Here is a 25000-nt window from a genome sequence, read left to right on the forward strand (position 1 = left end):
CCCTATCACGCCACCATGGAAGCAAATATCAGAAACCCATCGCCTCTCTCTCTCTCTCTCTCTCTCTCTCTCTCTCTCATGGAAGCAATTATCAGAAACCCATCACCTCTCTCTCTCTCTCTCTCTCTCTCTCTCTCTCTCTCTCTCTCTCTCTCTCTCTCTCTCTCTCCCATGGAAGCAATTATCAGAAAACCATCACCCCTCTCTCTCTCTCTCTCTCTCTCTCTCTCAATCTCCTATGGAAGCAATTATCAGAAATCCATCACCTCTCTCTCTCTCTCTCTCTCTCTCTCTCTCTCTCTCTCTCTCTCTCTCTCTCTCTCTCTCTGTTAGTCTAGATTAAGCAAAATAAGATTATGTTCTTATTAAATTCATCTCTTTTCAGAAATCAAGAGTAGGCATAATAAGAATTTACGGTAGTATAAAATTGCTCTCTCTCTCTCTCTCTCTCTCTCTCTCTCTCTCTCTCTCTCTCTCTCTCTCTCAGTGTAGATTAAGCAAAATAAGAATGTGTTATCTTATATAATTTCTCTCTCTTCGGGAACTAAGAGTGGGCATAATAGGAATTTGTAGCCCTAAAAAACTGCTCTCTCTCTCTCTCTCTCTCTCTCTCTCTCTCTCTCTCTCTCTCTCTCTCTCTCCTCAAGAGCAACAGTAACTTGGTATGACTCCAATCAATATGGAATAACTAACCACCTCCGGCCTTGGCTACCCCCAAAACGCCCATTAACTTCAACGCATTTGCACGTAAGAGTATAAATTTAGTGTTTTCATTTGACTTTTAGACATTTCTCTACATTCATTTGTTCCAATCGATCCTTCTGCACCGAGGAATAGCTGTAACCTTTGTTCTATGAATAGTTTGTGTACTGGCCAATAGTGTTGCCTTTGTAATTTTTTGTACTTATTTGGTTAAATCTTCCTTGACCAATATTATTTCGAATTCTGTGAAAATATGATTAAAAAATTATTATTAATATGGCCAAGGAATATAAAACAAAATGCTGAAGATCCCAGTACATTTGTTCATATATATAATTATATATATATATATATATATATATATATATATATATATATATATATATATATATATATATATATATATATATATATATATATATATATATATATATATATATATATATATATATATATATATATATATATATAACTAGTGGATCCTTAGGACACTCATGAAGGGAAAACGTAACCTTTAGCATCAAACTAAATGAGAAACATCACCAAACTTAGCCTTGACTCCACAGAAAGAATATTCGAACAAGCACGATATACCGACAAAAACAAATCTAACAGGAATGTTAGAACCTAAATATAGCGGTCTATTGATAACTTTTCTTATCCACTTGCATGAATGCTCTTAATTTTATTCTACTCGTTACAAGGAATGTGTATTTAGGAGAAGCTTTTCCTAATGGTCGCTTGCCTTTTCATGTCATAATTGCCAATGGGCAAGATTTCTTAACCTTAGCTTTTTATGCCCGATTTAATGATTATTTAGTTTAAGGCTAGTTGTGTTCTCCCTTGTTTTTAAATGACTTAAGAAAAAAGTTAATATGAAGCTGCATTTGCATACCCCTGCTGATATAATTTAAGGTTTGCCTTAAACGACGAGCTGTCGTCAGTAACAAAGATCCCTTGCAAAATTAATTTGAGCTTTGACGCTTTTTTTTTTTTTTTTTTTTTTTTGCCATTCCTTTCGGAACCTTATTATTATTCTGTCTAGTTTCTATAATTCATCTTGCTTCAGTTTTCACCTCTACCATGGTCTAATTTAAATTACTTTATAATAATTATAAAGATCTAGCAAATCCATATGCAGGTTTCGTAGGCAGAAACAAAGTTGGCCATCCAGTTTTCTGGTATACCTCTGCGCTCACGCAGTCATCAAAAATACCCATGAAAAAGCATTTTAAAATGTGATTATTCCTCAGACTTCCTATACTTAGCACACTGACCCTTAAGAATTACTAGCACTCGTTAACGAGAAATCCCGTGAGTTATATTTATCGTCTCAGAAGCAGGAAGTGTCTGCAGTAATTTACCATTCAGTTAAAAGCAAGACCTGATGTTTTATAAAGTCTTATATAATTTTCTTGGAGTAATGATGCCTCACGTGACATGTCTTTTCAAACCATCTCTTTCGCACGCCATAAGGTCACCTGATGTTATGCCAGGGACGAAATTTTGCTGACAGTTAATATATATATAATTATATATATATATATATATATATATATATATATATATATATATATATATATATATATATATATATATATATATATATATATATATATGAGAGATATATGTGCATATGTATGTATATGTGTATATGCATGTTTGCATATGTGTGTGTATGTATATCTTGACGCAGGGATATGGTGACCCTTTCACACACCTTTAAAAATTGAGTCGGGTAAAATTTGCTTAGTTTTAGAACGTTGCAGCTGTCTGCTAACACTTTCTAGGTCCGTGGATCGCTTCCGGCTTACTCAAACCAGTCCAACTAGCTATAAATTGTACCAACGCCTATTAGTGTCAAAATAGAGGGCGTGGGTCCGGCAGCCTTATCCCTATAGGCTTGCTGATAAACTGGAAGGTTACACAATTCTATGACAACCCTTTTATATATATATATATATATATATATATATATATATATATATATATATATATATATATATATATATATATATATATATATATGTGTGTGTGTGTGTGTGTGTGTGTGTGTATGTATATGTATATGTATATGTATATGTATATGTATATGTATATATATATATATATATATATATATATATGTGTGTGTGTGTGTGTGTGTGTGTGCGTGCGTGTTTCACTGCAATTTTCTTTTTTATGTGATATATGTGCCTGTCAACGTGAGTGGCACTTCGATGAAACAATAAGTAGATTTCAACCCTCAAACATACTGGGACCGTCATCTAAGAGGCTTCGAGTTACAAATATAAAGCTGTGCGCCTGTAACTTGAAGTATTTTATAGTAAAACTTATTTTTTTTTAATCCAGTTGCCATTTACATTAACGTAGATCTGCTGAGGGATCCTCTATTATAACCTGGTACGATATAAATTAACCACTGTTCTGAATTCCCCTACATAAACTTGGATACTGATAATGGCTTTCGTATTGACTGAGAAATAACGTAACATCTCAATATTTCTCTCAAAGGATACCTACTTCAAACAGTTTAAAGCAGGAAAATTACTTACTAACGCACCACCATACATTTAGACTATTATTTGCTGTTCGTTATGATTTAGACCAAAGTCACGCGTTGCCATATTTACCTATCATTTATGTCCAAGCTCAGTAGGGAAGTACAACTTTCACTTATAATGGCCACGATATTAGAAGTTCCTAATGAAAACTGAAGCGTTTTTGCTTGAAATATTAGTAAAACGCTACCGAGTTTCAGTTACATGGTTTGATATCTAGTGAAATACCTAGTCTGTTCGTTTGCTCTATCAATATATGTATATATATATATATATATATATATATATATATATATATATATATATATATATATATATATATATATATATATATATATATATATATATATATATATATATATATATTTGGTAGAAAAAGAAATATTTACCAAGCTATGCCGTTTTAGATGAGGAGGCCAATAGGATAGGGAAACTCATTGCTTATTTAGTTCGTGCCTAAAAAAAAAGACAGAAAGCAAACAAATAATAAAGATAAAGAAAATGGGGTGTAATGATCTGCTTAAATTTCATGGCTTCAATGAGAAATACTAACCATAGGGCATATACGAGTATTCTTACTTTTTCAGGAAATGCAGATTTCTATCGCAAACCCAAGTTCATACTAAAGCAAGGACACTGGGACCTTTCCATGTCTTTCGTAGAGAGGACATGTGATTTCTACGGATAAAAACTAGAAGTTTTTCGTTGAGATTAAGGTCGTATCGTTACAGTTCACATAGCATACGCAGAAATTATCATTAACATTTGCCTTCGCTGCTCTCCGATTTCATAAAAAGTGAGTATGCTAAGCAAAATTAACTGTTGTTCGTCAAAGTGTATTGAATACTTTTAATCTTTACACATAAATACCGTTCACTGTTATTTCTGTCCAATTTTATACTTTGGGAAAATATTTTAAGAAGTCTTCGCAAACTTGAGGAGCAGATGTCATATTTTGTGTAGTTACCACTAAAATACATTTTCTATTAATTTATTTCAAGACTTTCATAGAAAATGTAAATTATTGGCTAACTCTATTGAAGGTATTCCTTTAGTTTACTTAAACATTATGTTGGAAAAAAATAAAGACCGATTTCCTTTCTTTACCACCGTGGATAGATCGGTTAATCAAATAACCAGACGATGCTACAATGCGTTGAGTAAATATAAGTACCGTTACAAATCCAGTTCATTGATATGACTTTAAAATTCTATGGTAATAATGAATACCTTTAAATAAGCAATTATATATGAATTACATTTTTTCTGTATTTCCTTTTCTTTTGCTGTTCCGGCTTGGAAAGCAAGCTTTCACGATCTTGCATATTCATATAAAAGCGAATAAAACGTTCTGAAATGTAATACTTTCAATAAGAGTTATAGAGGACGATCAATAGGCCTATTAGTCTAGCCTACACTATCGAACCGTAGGCTACAACATGCATTAGCTAAGCTAACAGACAGAAACACCCTATGCTGGGCCTATTGAACTAGCTGAGCTTAAACTGTACAAAAGTCTGGAATGCAAATGGACAACATTCAGTGACCATAAGCTAACGTAGGGTAGTAGGCCTAATTATAAATCTAGACAAAACAGAAGATGCACTGGTCAGATGAAAGCAAAGCGTGTGCCGTAATATGTAGATTGAAAAGAGCATATTTCAGCTTAAAAGCGCATTAGGAAAATGGATTACGATGTTTCTGTATCTGTTTAATATTTTCTGAGATGGAGTGACGAGTAAAGTTTTACAATGGACGCGAGATAATATGTCATTTAATGTGTTCGTAAGTTCCCTAGACAGAGTTCCTCCACAATAAGGTCGATTAATTAGGTTCATAGATATACAATAAAACCATTAGTCTCTTCGAGATTACTGCAACTGAACGCTGCTTGCACTCCTAAAATAAAAACATCCGGATATGATGATAATCTTGTCGACGTAAATGATTGCCGTATGTTTTAGAGCTCAGTTAAGATATATTTATTTATTGATCTATATGTTATTATTATTATTATTATTATTATTATTATTATTATTATTATTATTATTATTAAAATCGAGAGTGACGGCCAGAAAAGAAGGTAAAAAAAAGTGCAATAAAATTTTTTGTGACGAACCGGCTAAATAAAGATAAGCCGATCAAACAGGTAAATACACCCATGTTTTAGATTCCCACGCAAAAACTATTCATGCGTAAATGAAAACAGGATTTGAACAGATTAAGGCAGCGAACTCCGCAATTAAAAAAGCAGTTCAATTAACATTCTAATAAGGCCTATAAACCAGGCAAATATTTTTTTTCCTTCGCACCAGGAGAGGTTGAAATTATTCATAGAGCGAATCTGAAACCAATTTACCAGTCTGGATAAAAATGGAGACCTAATCAAAATGCCATCATTTTGCCTAGGAATTTCCCCTTCAAAAAATGGAAACGCAATTTCACAGGCCAATGTTGCCTCGGTCTTCGTGGTGGCAGGAGGAAGAAGTATTTCATTCACTGAGGTGTTGTTTCATCATTTCGTTTAATGACGTAATCAAAATTGTCATAAACCATTTTATGGCTACATCTATGGGCAGCTTATCAAGGCTCACTTATTGCGCTGTAATGGCTGTATTTATCTGTAACTCATCAAGACTGATTTTTTCTCTAATCATCTTCATTAAACTACGGGCTTACTTATAAACTGATTTATAAAAACACTTGTAAAATGGTGCGAACCCAGCTTGTAGTCATTCGACTATGGTCGCCATAAGAAATCTCGTGATTAGACCTTAAAAGAAAGGTGCTTGTTTTCCTAGCCGCCATTTCACAATAAGGACAAATCTGATTACCGAGATTTACTTCTGATTTCATTAGGATTAAAGTCTAAAAGCGGAACCAATGAAAACATTACATCAAACTATAGTCGATGCACATTTTCATATCCAAACACTCCAACCAAACAGATGTTAATTTTGAACATCTGTATTTTTGGCAATATTTCATAAAAAAAAATCCACAGATTCCTAGTATTTCTCTCGCCATAATGTCGTATTCTTTTGCGCTCTTATACAAAACATTATTGAAATCTCTCAAGCTACATGTTAAATGTGTCAAAGAATGAAGGATTTTACCGTTATTATAGATAACGGAGAGAGGAGATCTGTGCAAGACTGAAATAGGAAAACGTAATTGTATTTTTCAAGATGCAGAAAAGATGACTAATGCATATAACAGAATATTGTGTACAGAAAAAAACGAACGAACTAATGCTGAATTTCTAGTTAATCACATAAGCAAACATTCATGAAATAAAAGAGCCAAGCAAATAAAATTATGAGGGACTACCATTTTATAACGGAGGGAAAAAATAAATCATATGATAGCAGAAGCAAAATATACGTATGTCACCACTAGTGTTGCAAGGGAAAACCACCTCTGGAGCCTAATGAGAAACAAACCGGATGAAATCGACCTTCAACTCCACATCAGCTGCTGAAATTCTTTGAAATTCAAAGGAAACGCGTTGTCAGAGGCGCTCAGAACGTCCTACTTTCTGTTTGATTTCCATTGAAGGTAAAATGAGAAAGGTTCGTCCCCTTTCATGCTGTTAGTTTTCCTCCTGATATCTCGAGATATTTGAAGCTAACTGCTGTCACTCGTTTTCCGTTGAGAAAGCCCTGAGGTAGCTCCATTAAATTCGAATTTTATTATCAACAGACTTTAAAGGAAAAATAACTGAATGAATGATATTTATCTATTTAGAAGAACACTATGGCAGCTTTTCATTATTCTACCAGATGCAAATATTTTGGTTAATGAGCAATCATCTCCCTTTCCTTCAAATTGAACAGCTTTCATATTAAATATTTTGTGAAATTGCAATATAGTTATGGATGTCCAACATACCGTTTTAATTTTTAAAAAGTTGATACATCTGACGAAACTATATAGAGATTCTATTTAGTAACCAGCGTTTCCCATCCATAATATCCCTGCAATGATTACTAAATAGAATTTTTATACAATCTCGCCATATGTGAATATCAGCTCTTTAAATTTAAACCGGAATGTTAGACATCTGTAATTATATTGTAATTTCACAAAATTAATTAGTGTGAAAGCTTTGAGGAAAGGGAAATAATTGTTCACCAACCAAAAATTCTTTTATCTAGTACAGTAATGACCAGCCACCAAGTCTTGTTCTAAACACAAATATTGTTAATTCAATTACTTTTTCATCATGAATGAAAGGTCAAGGCTAAAGTTAAATTCGCTCAGAATTTATGAGAGTTGTGTATTGCAATGAACACCCGGTGCAAAACCTCTAGCTCATGATAGATGAGAGGATCAAAGGTATTTTTGAAAATTCAACTCACTAAACCCAACATAAAGTGAAGTTAGAAATTTGGAAAAAAGATATTACAAATACACGCCCTAATCCCTTCAGATCTAAAATACACTTTACGGATACAGGAATATGTTAAAATTTTAGGCAGGAACTGAAATGTCCTTTCGAGAGAATATCTTTTAGTTCTAAAAAGATTGATATAGAAGGAATATCTATTCTAAAACCTATTTAAAAAAATTTAAACTGTTTACGTATATATATACATATATATGTTTAGCTGGTCCGCTGGTACAGTGGTTAGTGTCGAGAATGCTACTCAAATGTCGCGGGTTCGCGTCTCCCCAAGGGCGATGAAAAATCAATGGCTCTGCATCATGATCAGTTGCTCCTGCAGTGTGGGGTCTGCGGTGGGAGGTTGAAACCAACATTCTTTGGAAGTCTGATTTCAAGTCAATGGCCCTGTGCGCTTGTTCCGTGTGATTAAGTTTCATCTATTGAAATAATAATAATTAAGTTCCTTAGTGTTTAAATCTTTCTTTGGAATCAATGAAGGAAATAAAACTTTGTAAGGAGCAGAGACATAAGGAAAACCTTAAAATAGCTTTACTGTAGTAGATAATAAAGCTCTCAACCAAATGGATTCCCTGCAATAAAGATTTTTTTTTTCTAATAAAAACGTTAAACTCTAAAATAGGATAAATGAAGGATCTTCTTCTACTCGTTTATTTCAAATGAGATTCATCGTGTCTGGAAAAATTCAATTTTGTGGATAAGGGCAAATTTCCAAGATAAAGGCAAAGAATCGCTTTAATTTGTGAAGGACAATTTCTTTGCAAAGAGTCTGTCCCTATAATGATGCTTTATCATAGACCTGAACAAAGCGATCGCATAAAAAGTCTTTCATTTTCTCGTTATTGTATTTCTTTAGATGTTTGAAATGGATGAATCCAATGATGCTCTTCATTAAGTCTTATCCTGTTTAGCAAATGACCGGAAACGTCCAGAGAGAGAGAGAGAGAGAGAGAGAGAGAGAGAGAGAGAGAGAGAGAGAGAGAGAGAGAGCTCAAACGGCGGACGTGAGGATAGCGGTGTTTCCCAGTCTCTTCTTCTTAAAAGAAAAAAATCTCCTGGCTTGCAAGTAGTGTTCTTTCAAAGTCGTTTTTACTCTCTTTTAATAAGTGCAATAGTAGTGACTTGGTAATATTAAATAACAAAACAAAACAGATGCGTAATTACTGAAACTGAGAGGAAAAGAAGTTAACTGAAGCTCAAAGAGAGAAGTTTCGCTCTTCGTCTTGATTGTAGAGATGAAGAAACTGTCAATGGCAAACAAGAATGGCTGACACTGAATATCTTCTATTTGCCCATCGCCTAGGGACGAGAACCTTCCAAAGATCACCCCTCCTATTTGCTCATCCGGTAGCCGAGGAGATTCGCTTCCTATCTGTCCTGACCATTCCCTTTCATCTTGCTTCCAAAACTTTTTCCCTTGGTTTATCTTCTGTATACTCTTCTACTTTCTCGTCTTCAAAATCTTGACGCGTTTTACCTACCTTCTTTGTACATTACCACTGATAGATGAGGAATCCATTAAATAGATAGATTCATTATTGCAAACATTCAGTCAAGGCAAGCTACAGAAAGCTAGGCACGTTTCCGTATTGGGCGTACCTCTCTCTATATCTTCATTTCTCTCATTTGATTTTTCTCATTTATCCTTTGAATTTTCTTGTATTTTCTCATTTCCTCTTTGGTCATTTTACGCCACTACGTTGCCCTTAGCAAAGAAACCCCGAGTGTTTGCTCCAGTAGAAAAAACAGAAGGAAGTCGTATTGCGTCTGGGTCTGGATCTCTGGACGTTCGTTTACGATGGGACTTTTCCATCGTAGGCTGCGGTAACTGACAGGAGAAAATGCGAGTCATTATACAAACATGTTTAGCGAACTTCCACCAGGCCGGGCCAGCAACAGATGGGCAGTGTAATCAGTAGGAAGAACCTAATGCATATATAGTAGTGCCTCTCTCTCTCTCTCTCTCTCTCTCTCTCTCTCTCTCTCTCTCTCTCTTTTATCCTCGGCTTGCAAATCATATATATTTTTAACTTATCTATTATCCTCCCAAACCAAATCAACTTAAAACGTTCTAATCCATCTTTCCTCCCAGCTGGACTTTTCATTACATAGAAGTAGCATTTACTAACAAATGCCTATAAGCACCAACTACTCCCATTTCTTCATCATTCATTGGCTAAAAATAATAATTCATATATATACTGAAGAAGAATATATATATATATATATATATATATATATATATATATATATATATATATATATATATATATATATATATATATATATATATATATATATATATATATATATATATATATATATATATATATGTATAACTGAATCACAAAATATATAAAATGAAACTGAATCACAAAAATATGGAACGTGATGTATATATAATAAAGACAACAACTACGAAGGAAAGAGAAACAGTGGTATTCCTTTACTTAGCATCTAAGTATGGACTATAAGCCGAAAGACCTTGCAGGACTCCATTGTTTCTCTTTCCTTCGTGGATTTTGTCTCTAGCAGTGGGGTCTCTGAGGGGGGGGGCGGGGGCGAGGGGAGGGGGACTGTTTGAAATCGCCCCCCGGACCCCAAAATGGTCAAGGGCCCCATTTATATTTGGACCCGAAAATCTGGGGGCCACTAAATGGCCCCAATTTCCAATTTTGTGAACAAAAACTTAACAAAAATGTTATGTAAGAGAAATAGGGCTCTTCGAGGGCCCCCCCCCTCCCAATATTAGAGCCCATTATAGGCCTTCTCATACGGATCGGAGGAGGGTGGGTAACGTTAATTGGGGTAAGGGCAGGGCCGATCTAAGGCAATTGATTACTGCTTATAGGGGTCCTAATTATCTTCTGAGGGGCCCAATAACTGGATTAAATGGATCTTCAGTTATTCAATGTACACCTAGTTTTAAGAAATAAAATTTATGAAATTTGCATTTACAAGTGCCTTAAAAATGAACCTACAGTTGCTCATATTCTAAAAATTTTCCCGAATCCCCCAGCTGCTTTGGCTCGCTTCACTCGCCTCCCAGCCGATAAGAGGGTCCCCAAATGGGACTGTGCACCCCTAAGAACCCAAAATATATATATAATATATATATATATATATATATATATATATATATATATATATATATATATATATATATATATATATATATATATATATATATATATATATATATACAGCATATGCATTCCTGTGTTTGTGAACTTGAAGTTACCACAAAAGTTACGCGAAACATTTGCTAAAGAAAGACAGGTTCCAATCATGTACTTACTGCCGAAGATTTCCTCTTTCAGTGTCTAAAGGACCTCTAAATTGTCCTTCTGATTAGTCCTTGAACATGAATAGAAAGTACTGTGTCTACCATATATAAACCAAACCCTCATGGCGCTGAGGAGATTAAACGATTCAGCGTCACATTCCGTGTTGTCCCTCTGGTTTCAAGTTCTACCACCGGGGGTAAGAGTGGCTCTCGGAATATTCATTCACTCTCCCTTGCGCTAGCCTAAGGTGTGTCACAATTTTCAGCAATGGTTGTTTACTCTTCAAAATAACTTCTCTCATTTAACTTAAAAATTGGTCCAGTTTGAAGACAAAATATCCGCATTACAAGATCTTACAGATCTCTGAATATATTGTTAATGTATAAGTGGTCTATATGCATAATTTGTCAGTTTTCATCCTCCTCTTTTTACAACTAACCACATGACGACTCTTTGTTTTAGCTGAACCATGAAAGTCTCTATCACACTTCTTTGCTTGATAGCAAATACGCTGATGTTCTCTTCTACCGTGGAGACGAAGCCTTGTTGTAGCGGTGTAGGAACGCTTGCCGTTGGCGCCTTGGCCTTCGCTGGGGTGAGATTTTTCTCGAATTATATAGTGCTGTCTGGTGTCTTTGAATGATTTCATTATTTCTTTTTGCCTTGCGTTAAAAGTTGTATGGGAAGTTTATCAAATTTTAGACTAGATGGAAACTTCCGAATGAAAATATTTCTGCAGATTTTATTCTGACTTCAATATTCATAAAACTTCACCTCATTATTCTCGGAGAGAGGCAATGCATATTTTCATTTATCTCATAATTACTACCATCCGTGCAAGCTCTAAGATCACATGCTACAATATTAAAAAATTTATAAAAATAAGTGGGGATTTTCCTCTTCACAAATAGCATTCACATTAACAGCATTAACCTCGTGGCTTCTTCAGTTAAAAGTAGCAAATATGCTTCACCTCTGATAACCACCTGCAGCCTTCCTTACCTTCACTGGATACTCTTCTATCTATGAGTGTTCACTTAACATTGAGAATCTTCATCAGCAGTGTGGTCCTAAATCAGACCACTTCCTGGAAAAAAATATTTTCATAATTATTAACTCGCATATGGTTTAAGAATCAATCCGGACAAGTCATCCCATGCTATGAAATCTTATTCCAAATTGAATAATCATATTAAATTCAGTAGCTTTTTCCTTTGTTTTAGTTTTCGTGTAATATAGTTTCTGAGCATTTTCACTTCTTATTTAAGTTAATAAAAATTTATACAAATTCTTGGCATTTTCCCTTCTTATATAAGAATGTTTACAAATAATAATAATAATAATAATAATAATAATAATAATAATAATAATAATAATAATAATAATAATAATAATAATAATAATAATAATAATGTAAGTATACAGTTTAATGCACATCACGCAAAACATACTCAATGAAGACTTGTCCTTTCCTTGATCACAGGGCGTGCTAGTGACGGAGCACTATTACAAACACCATCGTCACGGAGGTTGCAAGTCGTGTTCCTGCGGAGGCTGTGGCGGGGGCTGTGGCTGGTGCGGCGGCGATTACTACGGCAGAAGGCGCCGCAGAAGTGTTGCATCATTACTGCAGGAGGAATGGGTTCATGATGTTTATAGCATGGTTAGTTTTATTGTTCGTCTGTAATTGTTTTTATTTCGATGCTAGCGTTTACTATATTCCTATAAAACGTAAAATAATAAAATTTCTGCCATTTGTATTTACTATAGATACTTCCTTTAAGTGTATGCTAATAGATTTAAAAATAAAACTTATTAAACTTATTATCTCAAGTATGAGTTGTAGAAATGAGTGATTTCTGTATCCGTTCACGCAAGACTGTACATTGTCGGCAATGTAATATTAAATATTTATATATATATATATATATATATATATATATATATATATATATATATATATATATATATATATATACATATATATATATATATATATATATATATATATATATATATATATATATATATATATATATATATATATATATATATATATATATATATATATATATATATATATATATAGTATATATATTTGTTTCAGTATATATATTTGTTTCTTGCCACAATATTCCGAACGTAAAAAGATAAACAACACTGGAAATGCACAATAAATCCCCGCTTACTGTCGCTTGTTATGCAAAAGCAAATGCATTCCCCCCGAAAGCATAAGCAAAATATATTTCAAACAAACGAGAATATATTTGCCTGCACTGTGCTACATCCTAACATGGGGAATCTTGTATTTGTAATGCTTTCGGAAAGTGCAATTTCATTTTCATATTGGATGTTTAGGAGAAAGGAATTAATGTAGCGTAAACAATGTTACCGCTGAAGTGGAACATTTACAAAATGATTTACTATGGCTAAATAAATGTTTATATATGAATTCTGGAATATAGTGAACACTGCGTTCCATTTTGGAAACTAAATTTCCATTTACCAATGAATCATTAATTATAACCTCTTATCATTTCGTTATGTTGTACAATGATGCTACTATAATTGTTAAAATTTGTTTTATGAAACAGATTATATATCAGATAATTTGCACAAACATTTAACTAATATGGCTAAGGAAACAATGCATATTTGAAGGAATCCTCAGTTTACGCTAAATTTTCAAACAGTATTGTAAATTCTTATATATATATATATATATATATATATATATATATATATATATATATATATATATATATATATATTATATATATATATATCCTCTTTTAATGTGCTTTTTTTCCCATTTTTTGTATGGGGTAAGCACTGTGCCTTCTTTTTTTTGAAGGACTGTGATTTGGCTTTGAGGTAGACCGTAGCCTCGATCGGCTGCCCTGCCTGACATCGCTTAGACCCCGGTTGCGAATGTACATGTATCGTACCATCACCAGCTCCCTTTCTCCCAGCAGCGAGGTTAGGTCGACAGTTCGAGACGTGTGAGGTGTCTGTTATGTTTTTAGATGTTGGAGTGGCTTTGTTTGTGTGTGTATTAGTCTGTAACACCCATTTGCTTTTAAGCAAACCTATCCGTTGATTACATACATAATTCCGGGTTGTCTACACGGATAGCAAAGTGTCCGCCTCTCTGACCGACCGGCTGCGGATTTGAACCCGCGCCACAGACCTCTATGAAGTCCGAAGCTGCTGCTCTACCGACCTGGCCATCGAGGCTCATATATATATATATATATATATATATATATATATATATATATATATATATATATATATATATATATATATATATATATATATATATATATATATATATGTGTGTGTGTGTGTGTGTGTGTGTGTGTGTGTGTGTATCTGTATAATATATATATATATATATATATATATATATATATATATATATATATATATACAGACAGCTCACATGCCTTATTCATAACAAAGACACTCCTTCCAAACATAATGATAAAATCCACTTGTCTTCACATTAACCTCTCATTTTAGTAGAACTAACAAAAGAAGGTCACAGATGTTTTTATATATTTATTTATGCACTTACTTATCTATTTACATTTTTTTAACAGTTAAAGGATGCTGACAAGGACCAGTGCGGATTAAGACTTCTTTGCGAATTGGCCCAACGAGATCCGAGGGAACTCCTTCAAGACGAGGTCGAAATCCTACTGCCTTATCGGTAAGTGACAACAGCACCAGAAGTCTCTTTGTTTATTTGTACTAACAGTTAATTTACTGCCAGTGAAAGATAATACTCGCTACGAGTACTGAATTTCAGCCAATGAAAGTGGATGAACAAATGAATGATGACGAATGTGCTTGTTGTCTAATGGGGCTAGTAATTCATTCTTAGTTAAAAATCAGTAATCAGTGAAATAAAGAATTGTAATAAAAACTCTTTTCATATCAGAATTTAAAGTTTATAAGTGATCAATTGTAAGTTGCCTTGCGTTAAAACTTCCATGGAAACAGTACAATTTAAAAGGTCGTTGAATATAGCTAATGTTAAACCAAGAAATGCTAATACTTCCAAAAGGCACTAAATGAGATGCAGGAAATTCACATGCTAACCTATGCAAAAATATAAAAAAAGAAAAATATTTGCTTGTTATGATAATTCATATTGATCTCTTTTCACAGAGGCAAAGGCAGAAGCGATGGTACCATATACGGGGACTACGACGAAGCAGTTTGGCACGGGCAGGAAGGCCACGAGTGCCCTGTTCAGTACCCTCTTTGCCTCTTTTCTTCCAGCCAGATCATGACAGAGTATAGAGAGCAACTTCCTGCTAATGAGACCCTTTCTGCCCTCTTCAGAATTGATGATTCAGCACATACGGTTTGATGGAGGGGCTAACTAGATTTGCAGATGCATATTTCTTTTCTTCTTTTTTTTTTGTTCCCAGATCTAATTATATTGTAATACTTATCTATTAAATGTATGAATAACTTGTAATTATTACTTAATTCTGTAGTTCCTCATTGGATGTGTCGATACCGTACTCGGCTAGCACGCTCCTTAGCCCGCGTTCGATTCTCCGTACGGCCAATGAAGAATTAGAGGAATTTATTTCTGGTGATAAAAATTCATTTCACGGTATAATGTGGTTCGGATTCCACAATAAGCTGTAGGTCCCGCTGCTAGGTAGCCAATTGGTTCTTAGCCACGTAAAATAAGTCTAATCCTTCGGGCCAGCCCTAGGAGAGCTGTTAATTAGCTCAGTGGTCTGGTTAAACTACGGTATACTTAACTTAACTTAATTCTGTATGTGACTATCCACCAATTATGAGACGATCAAAGCAGTCGTAGATGCAGATTTGGTATTTTGAATGGTGTCACGGTTACTTGAATGTAATATACAGTCATAATGAGTAAACTGATGGAAAAATGTCTAGAGCTTGCTTAAGAGCAATACGCATGCATATATATATATATATATATATATATATATATATATATATATATATATATATATATATATATATATATATATATATATATATATATATATATATATAATATATATATATATATATATATAATATATGTGTGTGTGTGTGTGTGTGTGTGTGTGTGTGTTTTGTGTGTGTTTATATATACATATATATACACACATATATGTGCATATATATATATATATATATATATATATATATATATATATATATATATATATATATATCGAAATCCTCTCCCCTAAAACAAAAGACTCAGTCAAACTAATTGGGTGAATCATGGACAATTGCTTTCTGCAGAAGGCTTCCACGTCAGTTTTTATGTAAGGAACCATTCTGAGGTAGAGTAGGAAAAATGGAACCATTCTTATAAACACTGAAATAAGTGCTATGAGATTCTTGCATAAAATTACCATTGTTGATTGTAAAGCAATTCATGCTGAAAAAACTTTAGATTTTAATCTTTCTTTCGTACTTTCTCTCTTCCAGAGAGCAATAAGGCACCTGCTATAATTGGTGCTATTGAGGACCACGTGTGTTCCTAAACTGCTGTAATAATGTAACAGCTGTTTGGTCCCTCAAACATGATCATTAAGAAAATAACAGCAATCGACTGATTACTATCTCCTGCATTACAGACCATTATTGAATGTCTCAGATGGCAGTTTTAAGCCCAGTGTTCAACATAAACACTTGTGCAGGGAAAATAATTGGCTTGAGCAGACATTAGTTTATGTGGCTGTGAAAATGATGCAGATTATAATATCGGTCTGGATTAAAACACTCGGAATATTTAAGATGATAATTAATTTTTATCATTAAGGTTTGATATTTTGTTTAAACATAGACCAAAAATAATAGAATGTAAGCTGTTTATAAACAAAAACTGAAAATGAGATGAATGTAATTTCCTTTCCTTTTGTTCGTAGTTCAAAAGAACAAATTCAACAGTATAGGCGTTACACCTTTAATAGAATATCCTGTGTGACTGGAAGCAAACATACCACAAAAAGTATTATAAGGAGACAACTGTGAACTGCCGTTAACTGCCGTTATGTGAACTTCCTTAAAAATGGTACAGGTATTATAATTAGGATTCGTGTTGTAACCATATTTGTGTATCTATTGTCACCAAGAAAAATAGAATGTATTTTACAACGACGATTTTGAAAACAAAAAATGACGGCCTTTATGGTATTTCTACAAGTATTGGAATAATATCCATGTTTTCCACGTTATGGTGTTCCAAAAAGTGTATGTTTGTAAATCTACCAAAACTTGTCAACAAAAATACAATCTAAGTATTGTGTTTAAACATTTGTACTGACGAATTAAATACTACATTCTTCCACGTATGGGATCGAACTCTAATATAATCCCTACAGTTCCTGTGCAGATCTACATTACTTAATGATTAAGTAGCATCACATAGCCAAGCCTGATAAAATACAGAAGACAATTCCAGATTCACTCAGTTATTTGTAAGAGAATTCATGTCGACAAATACTTCGCTGCAGAAAGTTAGAACACAAGCAAGTTCTCACAAACCACGACGAGTCTTTAATATCAATTCCTGGTTACCAATGAATATTACAAAGGAAATCTTGATAACTAGCTGTTGCATTTACTGTTAAGTATTCATTAATAGATTTAGCTTCCATTCCTACGTACACTTAAGGTCACTAATAAACTTAATTGCTCTGTTTTGCTACATTTACCGTTTGCTTGTTTACAGTTTCGTCACTTAAAGAATTGCAGATTAAAGCTCATATAAGCTTTCGTAGCATTTTTATTTAATAATTATTATCCTGATTGCAGCTAAAATCAAGTATTGAGCCCCATTTTAGTATTGCTACTTTATCGTTTTTGAAAACGAACATATATCTCATATGAAAATATATCAGAAGTTCTTGAACTCTTTAGAACACTCTAGGTCTATAGTACCAAGCTGCTATAAACTACAGACAGAGTAACATCGAGGTCCATTCCTTAAAACAACTAGCCTGTAAAGATAAGAATGAACCATTGTTCGCGCCACTGCAGCCTGTTCAAGATGTTTGTCTTTTTTCACAGATTCAGAAAGCATGACGGGGACAAAGTTTCTTCGCCTTTCGGTGTTCTGGGATGATCATTCAAGGTCTTAGCTTTGTTTATCAGGTGAGGATATTGGCTCTGTGACGTCAGAGATTGATTCCTGGAACAAGACCTCAAGTCAGGTTTGGCATTTCCGAGCAAATAATTCTTTTCCCATCCTTTTAGTTCTGACCTTCGGTTCGATTTGCCTTGGGAGACGAAGCGTACCTGCAGTATATATATAACTGGAGGGTTCTTCAAGCATCGCCATCAGTCTTTCATTAGGGTCTTTTAAAGAATTATAGGCGGAGGTAACTCAGGTAAGTTAGGAAAAGAAGTTTTTTCTGTGTTCCCAAAGCGAGAAATATTTTCTCTTTGAACACTAGGACGAAAATTTCTTTTGCCTTGAAAGTGAGAGAAAATATGTTTTCCATAATTTAAGAAAGTTATATTCTTCTTTTAGCCATTTTGTTAAAGAAATCGCTTTTTGTTTATTTGTTTCACTCTTTCTTCAAGGGATAACAAATGGAGCCGTTTCAGGTCAGTCTAGATATTTTTCCTGGATGCAAGCTCCTGTACAGTTACTTGAAGGAAACCTTCAATTGTATAACAAAAATATTCAGTCCACGGTGCATTTTTAACCGGCCATAGATTTTTTTTTGTTGATGTTCCAATGTTTTATTGCCGAAATACAGACGATAAAATTTTTATATCAAATAATGTGTGATTCTTGGTGTGTATAGCTTAAAAGCTGTGAAACAGTACCTCATTCACATATCAATTTGTAAACGTAAAAAGATATTCATTTCGTTTCCACAATTCACAAAATTTTCTTGTTTGAATTTTGTAATTCAGATTTCAGTATTAGATCTTATAAGTTTATTCCAATAGAAATTAAATTTATTTTTAAGGAGCCAACCTGTAAACCAATAGGGTCGATAATACTTTTTAGACAGTTACAAGACTTTTATCTTCATCAACTGCTGGAGAGACAATGCTAGTGTATCAGAAATTCTATGTCATAAAATTGGTTCTTTAATATTAAATGTTTCTTTTAAACATTATTTCTTTTTTATGTGAATAAAGTTCATTAACGCATATTCCGGTTAATATTTTCTAAGAAAAAGTAGCTTGTAAAACTATACTGTTATTCTTCTACGGGTGAATATCATAATATAACAAAAGGTTAGCAACTAGTAGCCAACGTCGCAGTTCATATTTTCCTAAGCTACATGGAATATACGACCTTCTTTTCTTTCCCTCTTCAGAGCAAACCATGAGGGTTACAAGCGTGTTGACCTGCCTTATGGCTTGTCTTTTGACGTGCGACCTAGAAGCTGAGGCGTCCCCCTGCTGCGGTCTTGGCGTGGCTGCTGTGGGTGCTTTGGCTTTTGCAGGGGTAAGCAGAAAATCCAGACGGATCAGACTTAGTCGAATTTACCTGACTAGATTCTAACAATGCATTCAAAGTTGGTGGACTTTTCTTCGTGAATTTAGAACTAAGACCCGTTTTTAAATGAGTGTTGTTGAATGGTGTAATTAATGCATTTTAAAGTGAATTGACAGAGTTTATCTTCAAACACAAAACGTAAGTGTTAGTAATGCCTAGTGTGATGGAATATCGAAAACCTTTCATGAACTGGAGACGAAATTATGTGCAGAAGTGGAGATAAACAATTCTTATTTCTATAATTCTCATATCTTATTGCATGAGGAAAAATAATCGATTTTTTTGGAACAAATCGTTTAGAAAGTTTATAAACGTACGAATACTTTCATGTCTCTTTAGAGATTATTGTGAACATAAGTGAGAGTTGTATGTATTCACCAGAAAAAAATTCATTGTGAAAGTAGCTTAGTTTCGTCAGCAAAAGCTGCAAAAATCATCAACTCCTGTGGCAGAAATGATGATTAAAATTCCAAAATTAATGTTGAAAACTTTATTGTGCAATGGCAAAGCAATATGAAAAGGAAAATACCGTTAAAACCATTCAGAAACAAACCACTTGTCAGAAGCTCTGTGCGTAAAATCATCATTCGTGTATTAAAACAGTTTATCTTTAAGACAAGCTTTTGATATTCATATGCATCTGTCATTTTTGTATATTTGCAATCCCTTCATTATGTTTTCACTATTCTTCTCTAAAGGGCGTCGTTGCCGGTAAACATCATCACCGTCACCATGGAGGAGGATGCTATAATTGCGGTTGTGGAGGATGCGGGGGATCCTGTGGCTGGTGCGGAGGATCCTACGGCAGGAGGAAGCGAAGGAGTCTCTCAACCTTCCTCGAGGAGGCTGAAGTTCAGAAAGCTTACGAGAGGGTGAGTGTCAAGTACTTATTTTATTATTATATTTGTGTATATATATACATATATATATATATATATATATGTGTGTGTGCGTGCGTGTGTGTGTGTGTGTGTACAGTTAAAGTGACATAAATAGACAGAGAGATGGTGTCTGTACAGTGTAAATACCCCTTATATCTTGCTAATATACCGCCGTCTGTTTTTGTATTATAAAAACTTTCTCTCTGAAGCCTCTGCCTACAATTTCATAGCGCCATGTTACATCTGTCAATCTGAAATAACGTATATATATTTAATGACAGCTAAAAACTGTACATAGGTCATAGATTGTGCTTGTATGCGATTGTCAATCAGTTTCAGAGAGGCAAAATTCGTCTTCCATTATTTATCCTTATGCGTCCCAACTTACTTTGAAATTTTCTAGTAATCTCTCCCCTTTTCTATCACTCCAGATTGCCCATGAGGACAAGGACGAGTGTGGTTTGAGGCTTGTCTGCGAACTGGCCCAGAAGGACCCAAGGAATCTGGCTGACGACGAGATTCAGATCCTCCTCCCTTACAGGTCAGTTAGAAAAGCTGCATTAATGTTGAATGAGAGAAAATGGCAGTTCTTGTAGGTATAATGCTAATTCATAAGAAAAACTGCATAATGATATAAGCAACACAGTGCCACGAAGTCTCTGAAGCAATAAGGAAATTGGCTAGCATCCATTTATAGTTAGAGCTGAAGAATTTTCCTTGCCATTAGAAATTTTCTTTAGGAACACTCGTAGTGAAAGAATGTTACAAATCACAAAGGAATAATGTTTTGCGATAATGTTTAGAGACAAAAAGCTTTAAATGATTTTGGAATATTGTCCAATGAGTGTTTTCTAAGAGACACAAATGATGTAGGATAATTTTTGCTGTTAGAATGCGATGTAAATTATCTGGCATCAATTTACTCACGTTATCATAAGCTTTTAACTATCATTAATCAAATCAATGCCCAATACAACAGCGTATACTGCAGTGGTACCATAGGTGTAATCAGGTAATATAAAGATTTCTTCCCTGTAGGCTGTACCCTTGACTATCTGCATGATGGGATTTTGTTTTTCATATTTTCTTCATCTACTCATCACTATTCGGTCGACTTCATTTATTCCTTCCTAACTTCGAAAAACTAGATTTTATCATTCACTGAAACTATAATACTTAGATGGGATTTAAGAGATTATTCCTAATTCAGTTCTTATATACATCTTAAATTATTCTTATATGATAGAACCCATTCAGATCTTATTCTTTCTCTTGTATCATAAGGAGATTATTATGTCATTTTATTTCGTGTCCATAGATAAATCTTTTAATTTCGATACAGTTCTTTAAATCTTAAATTTTCATTGAAAGAAAGGTTTGATTGTCTCGAATTTTTTTACTTTTTTTATTTAGAGGTTTTATCGTCATTTAGGGGAATGAAAAAGATGCACTGATGCTTTTCGGGTTCTCAAGACAACATTGTTTACTAATTCATTTCGGGACTATGCACATTGTGAATTATAATATCAATAATTACCTCCTCCCTACCATTGCAATTTCAGAGGCCTAGGTGAAAGTGACGGGACAACTTACGGAAACTACGATGAAGCCGCTTGGCATGGGCAGGAAGGTCACATTTGCCCGTCTCAGTACCCAAAATGTGCCTTCACAGCCGACCAGATTATGGAAGAGTACAGGAAATTTGTCCAGCACAATGGAACGTTTGTTCCTTAAGAGGAAAACAAGTTATCAAGTTTCACTATTCTCCAACTTCTTACCATCTTTGTAACTGGGAACAAGAAGTTGAATTTTTTTAAATAAATCTTTTAATTGATGTTACTTTTTCTTTGTTTTCTCGTGAAACCCTTTCTCTTAATGCAAACTTAGCAGATTATTCATTCCTCTTTAGGCCTAATTCGCATCTCATGACGTATTTCCACGTTCAGAGTCTCTTCTGGAGACCTGTTACCCCTACATCAAACACTGGAAGACGTCCTAATTCATAAAATCTTGATAAAATGACAGCGTCTTAAGAATTTCTTTAAGGGTGCCGGGCGAAGGCCACAAAATAAACCGTGCAAAACCTAAAATCTTTAAAGCCTAAAATGTAAACACTCTTTTAAAGGGGGAGGCTCTCTAACACGTACCTTCTTACGCAAACAAGTTGGTCCTATGTTATCAAAAAGACTTGTGTTCATCTTTAACTTAATCGTTTATATATGGCAAACATAGTCTTGCCTTTTATAATATGAAATGATATAGGCTAGTAAATGATAAAAGAAGACACTGCAAAAAAAAACAAATAATTAAATTGAGTTATCCTTCATAATACAGAAGTAAAAAAGAATGATTTTCCCCCGAGCTACACAGCTGTATACGTTATTCTCTACTTGCCTCTCGTGTACTTATAATGCATTATGTAGAAAATACTAATACATTCTGGAAGCTAACATCAGAATATATTTACGAGACAAAAGAAATAAAATACCAGGGTTTCCTCTGCTATACTTGAATAGTATGTGAAAATTTCTGGATAAATTCTTTCGTAATAAAGTGAAATTGAATTTGGAAACGCATCGCATAAAATAGAATCCTTTATTTTACGGCTCTGAATTTGGCCTAACTCCAGAAGGGACGCCAAAGTGTATGGAAACTTCCCCCCAAATGTATTTGCATAACCTAATTGTAAGACTCCTTGAGACGTTTAGAAAATGTGGGCCTGGTAGGTGCTGACATTAATTCGATTTTGAAATTCTCTCTCTCTCTCTCTCTCTCTCTCTCTCTCTCTCTCTCTCTCTCTCTCTCTCTCTCTCTTCATGATTAGATACATATTCTTAATACATTTTTAGGCAATAAATCATTAAGACACCCCTGATATTTATTTTTTCTCTTCTGATAACTGATCTTTTCTTTCTGTTTATTCTATTACCTTCTGTTATCCTTTAAAATGAACACCATATTCTTTGGAAGCTTAATTTTCAAGTCAGTGGCCCCCGTTGGTTTGTTCCATATGAATTGTGTTCATCTTCTGAATAATAATAATAATAATAATAATAATAATAATAATAATAATAATAATAATAATAATAATAATAATAATAATAAGGAGGAGGAGGAGGAGGAGGAGGAGGCAGGTTGCAACCCGGAACCCCCACACTATAAATATCACCCAGTCGAATAGGATGACTGAGATAGACAATAATAATGATAATAATAATAATAAATGGAGATAGAAAGAGTGAGAGTTGTCTTTTATATTTCATGTATGGAGTTTATTTAAGTAAGGAGACTTTACCATATACTTATCTTTTTCCACATAACAATATTTCTGTGGTTCTCTAAATTACTGTCTAATTAACGGACTTCTATAGAAGTGTGTGTTCAGTACAATTCAGTTACATAACTTTAGTGAGGATGATTCAATTCCTTTGGTTTTCATACCTCTATTGCATTTGGGTGATCCACAGTATGTGAAACATGCTGTAAACACACGTCGGCTAATTATTGCTTACATATCACAAACAGGTTGAAAACAAGTCAAAGACCGTAAGTGGAGAACGAGTCTTTGCCATTGCTGGATAATCGTATGAATGACTGGTTACGGTTACCAATAAGTCATTAACTTGTATTCAACCTGTTTGTGACGTGTGCGCGATAAGTTGACGACCTCTGTTTGTGACATGTTTTACTGTAGTGTAGGCACAGTCTTAAACTTGCATTTATTTTTCCTTAGACTTATATTATCTACTTATATTTATTGTAATAACCGTTGTTCATTTTTTAGACATATTCAGTGACGGATTTGTCACGAAACTTACTGTATTAGAAGTTTTAGATCTTTCCAAGAATGACGAATAATTCCACTAGGCCTGTTTTACGAATACTGAGTATGTGTGGCAGATTCGATGCAACTGAACATAATTGTCTCCTCTCCCAAGTCATAAAATGCATGAGCTGAGCAGACCATTGTCGTGACAATTAGGTGGTAAAAGGGTTAACTCTTTCATAAAAAAAATCTTTCTATGAAAGTGAAAACTAGTGATTGCAGATGTATGTTTAATATATACATACATGCATATATATATATATATATATATATATATATATATATATATATATATATATATATATATATATATATATAACTATATATATATATATATACTGTAGCCTCACAGGTATATTATCCTATGAACCTCTTTCCAAGAACAGAACTTTCTCTGTTCACTATGTGCGAGATTTCAAGGTCGCGTAAACTTGATAGATTAAAAGTCATTATGTACACTAACAACTCCCAAGCCAATAGGGAAGTCTCCTGAAGTTAACAGACGGTCAATAATTTCTGGGAATGCCTTGAACTTACACGCTGATGACGTCATTGTGTGTGTTCCAATGTTTGCTGGAGACTTAATATTTGTCGATCCTCCCAAATTAGTTTTCTTTATTTACGTCTTGTACGTCTATTTCAGCTTATATTCTGGAAATATAAAAATAATTTCTTAGAATTTCAGTTGAAAAAAGATGCTATGTATATGTCGATCCTTCATGAAATTTCACTCCATAAAAAAGTTAAGCAAATTTCTAACTGAAGAATACATGAAGGAGATAAATTAGAATATTTTCATATATATTTAAAAATAAAAAAACGG

The 25000-nt window shown here is 33.9% G+C and overlaps 2 protein-coding genes across 2 annotated transcripts; both read left to right on the forward strand.

Annotated features, from left to right (window-relative positions):
• Positions 1-11424: 11424 nt before the first annotated feature.
• LOC136842347 (uncharacterized) lies at positions 11425-15740 on the forward strand. The gene is made up of 4 exons (XM_067109604.1): positions 11425-11550; positions 12439-12618; positions 14561-14670; positions 15132-15740. The coding sequence occupies exons 1-4, from the start codon at positions 11425-11427 to the stop codon at positions 15334-15336; spliced, it is 621 nt and encodes a 206-aa protein (XP_066965705.1). The 3' UTR covers positions 15337-15740.
• Positions 15741-18227: 2487 nt separating this feature from the next.
• Positions 18228-22190, forward strand: LOC136843016 (uncharacterized). The gene is made up of 5 exons (XM_067111005.1): positions 18228-18340; positions 19289-19419; positions 20169-20342; positions 20783-20892; positions 21914-22190. The coding sequence occupies exons 2-5, from the start codon at positions 19297-19299 to the stop codon at positions 22083-22085; spliced, it is 579 nt and encodes a 192-aa protein (XP_066967106.1). The 5' UTR covers positions 18228-18340; positions 19289-19296; the 3' UTR covers positions 22086-22190.
• The last annotated feature ends 2810 nt before the right edge of the window (positions 22191-25000 follow it).

Source organism: Macrobrachium rosenbergii, chromosome 10, assembly GCF_040412425.1.
Source record: "Macrobrachium rosenbergii isolate ZJJX-2024 chromosome 10, ASM4041242v1, whole genome shotgun sequence".
Lineage (NCBI taxonomy): Eukaryota > Metazoa > Arthropoda > Malacostraca > Decapoda > Palaemonidae > Macrobrachium > Macrobrachium rosenbergii.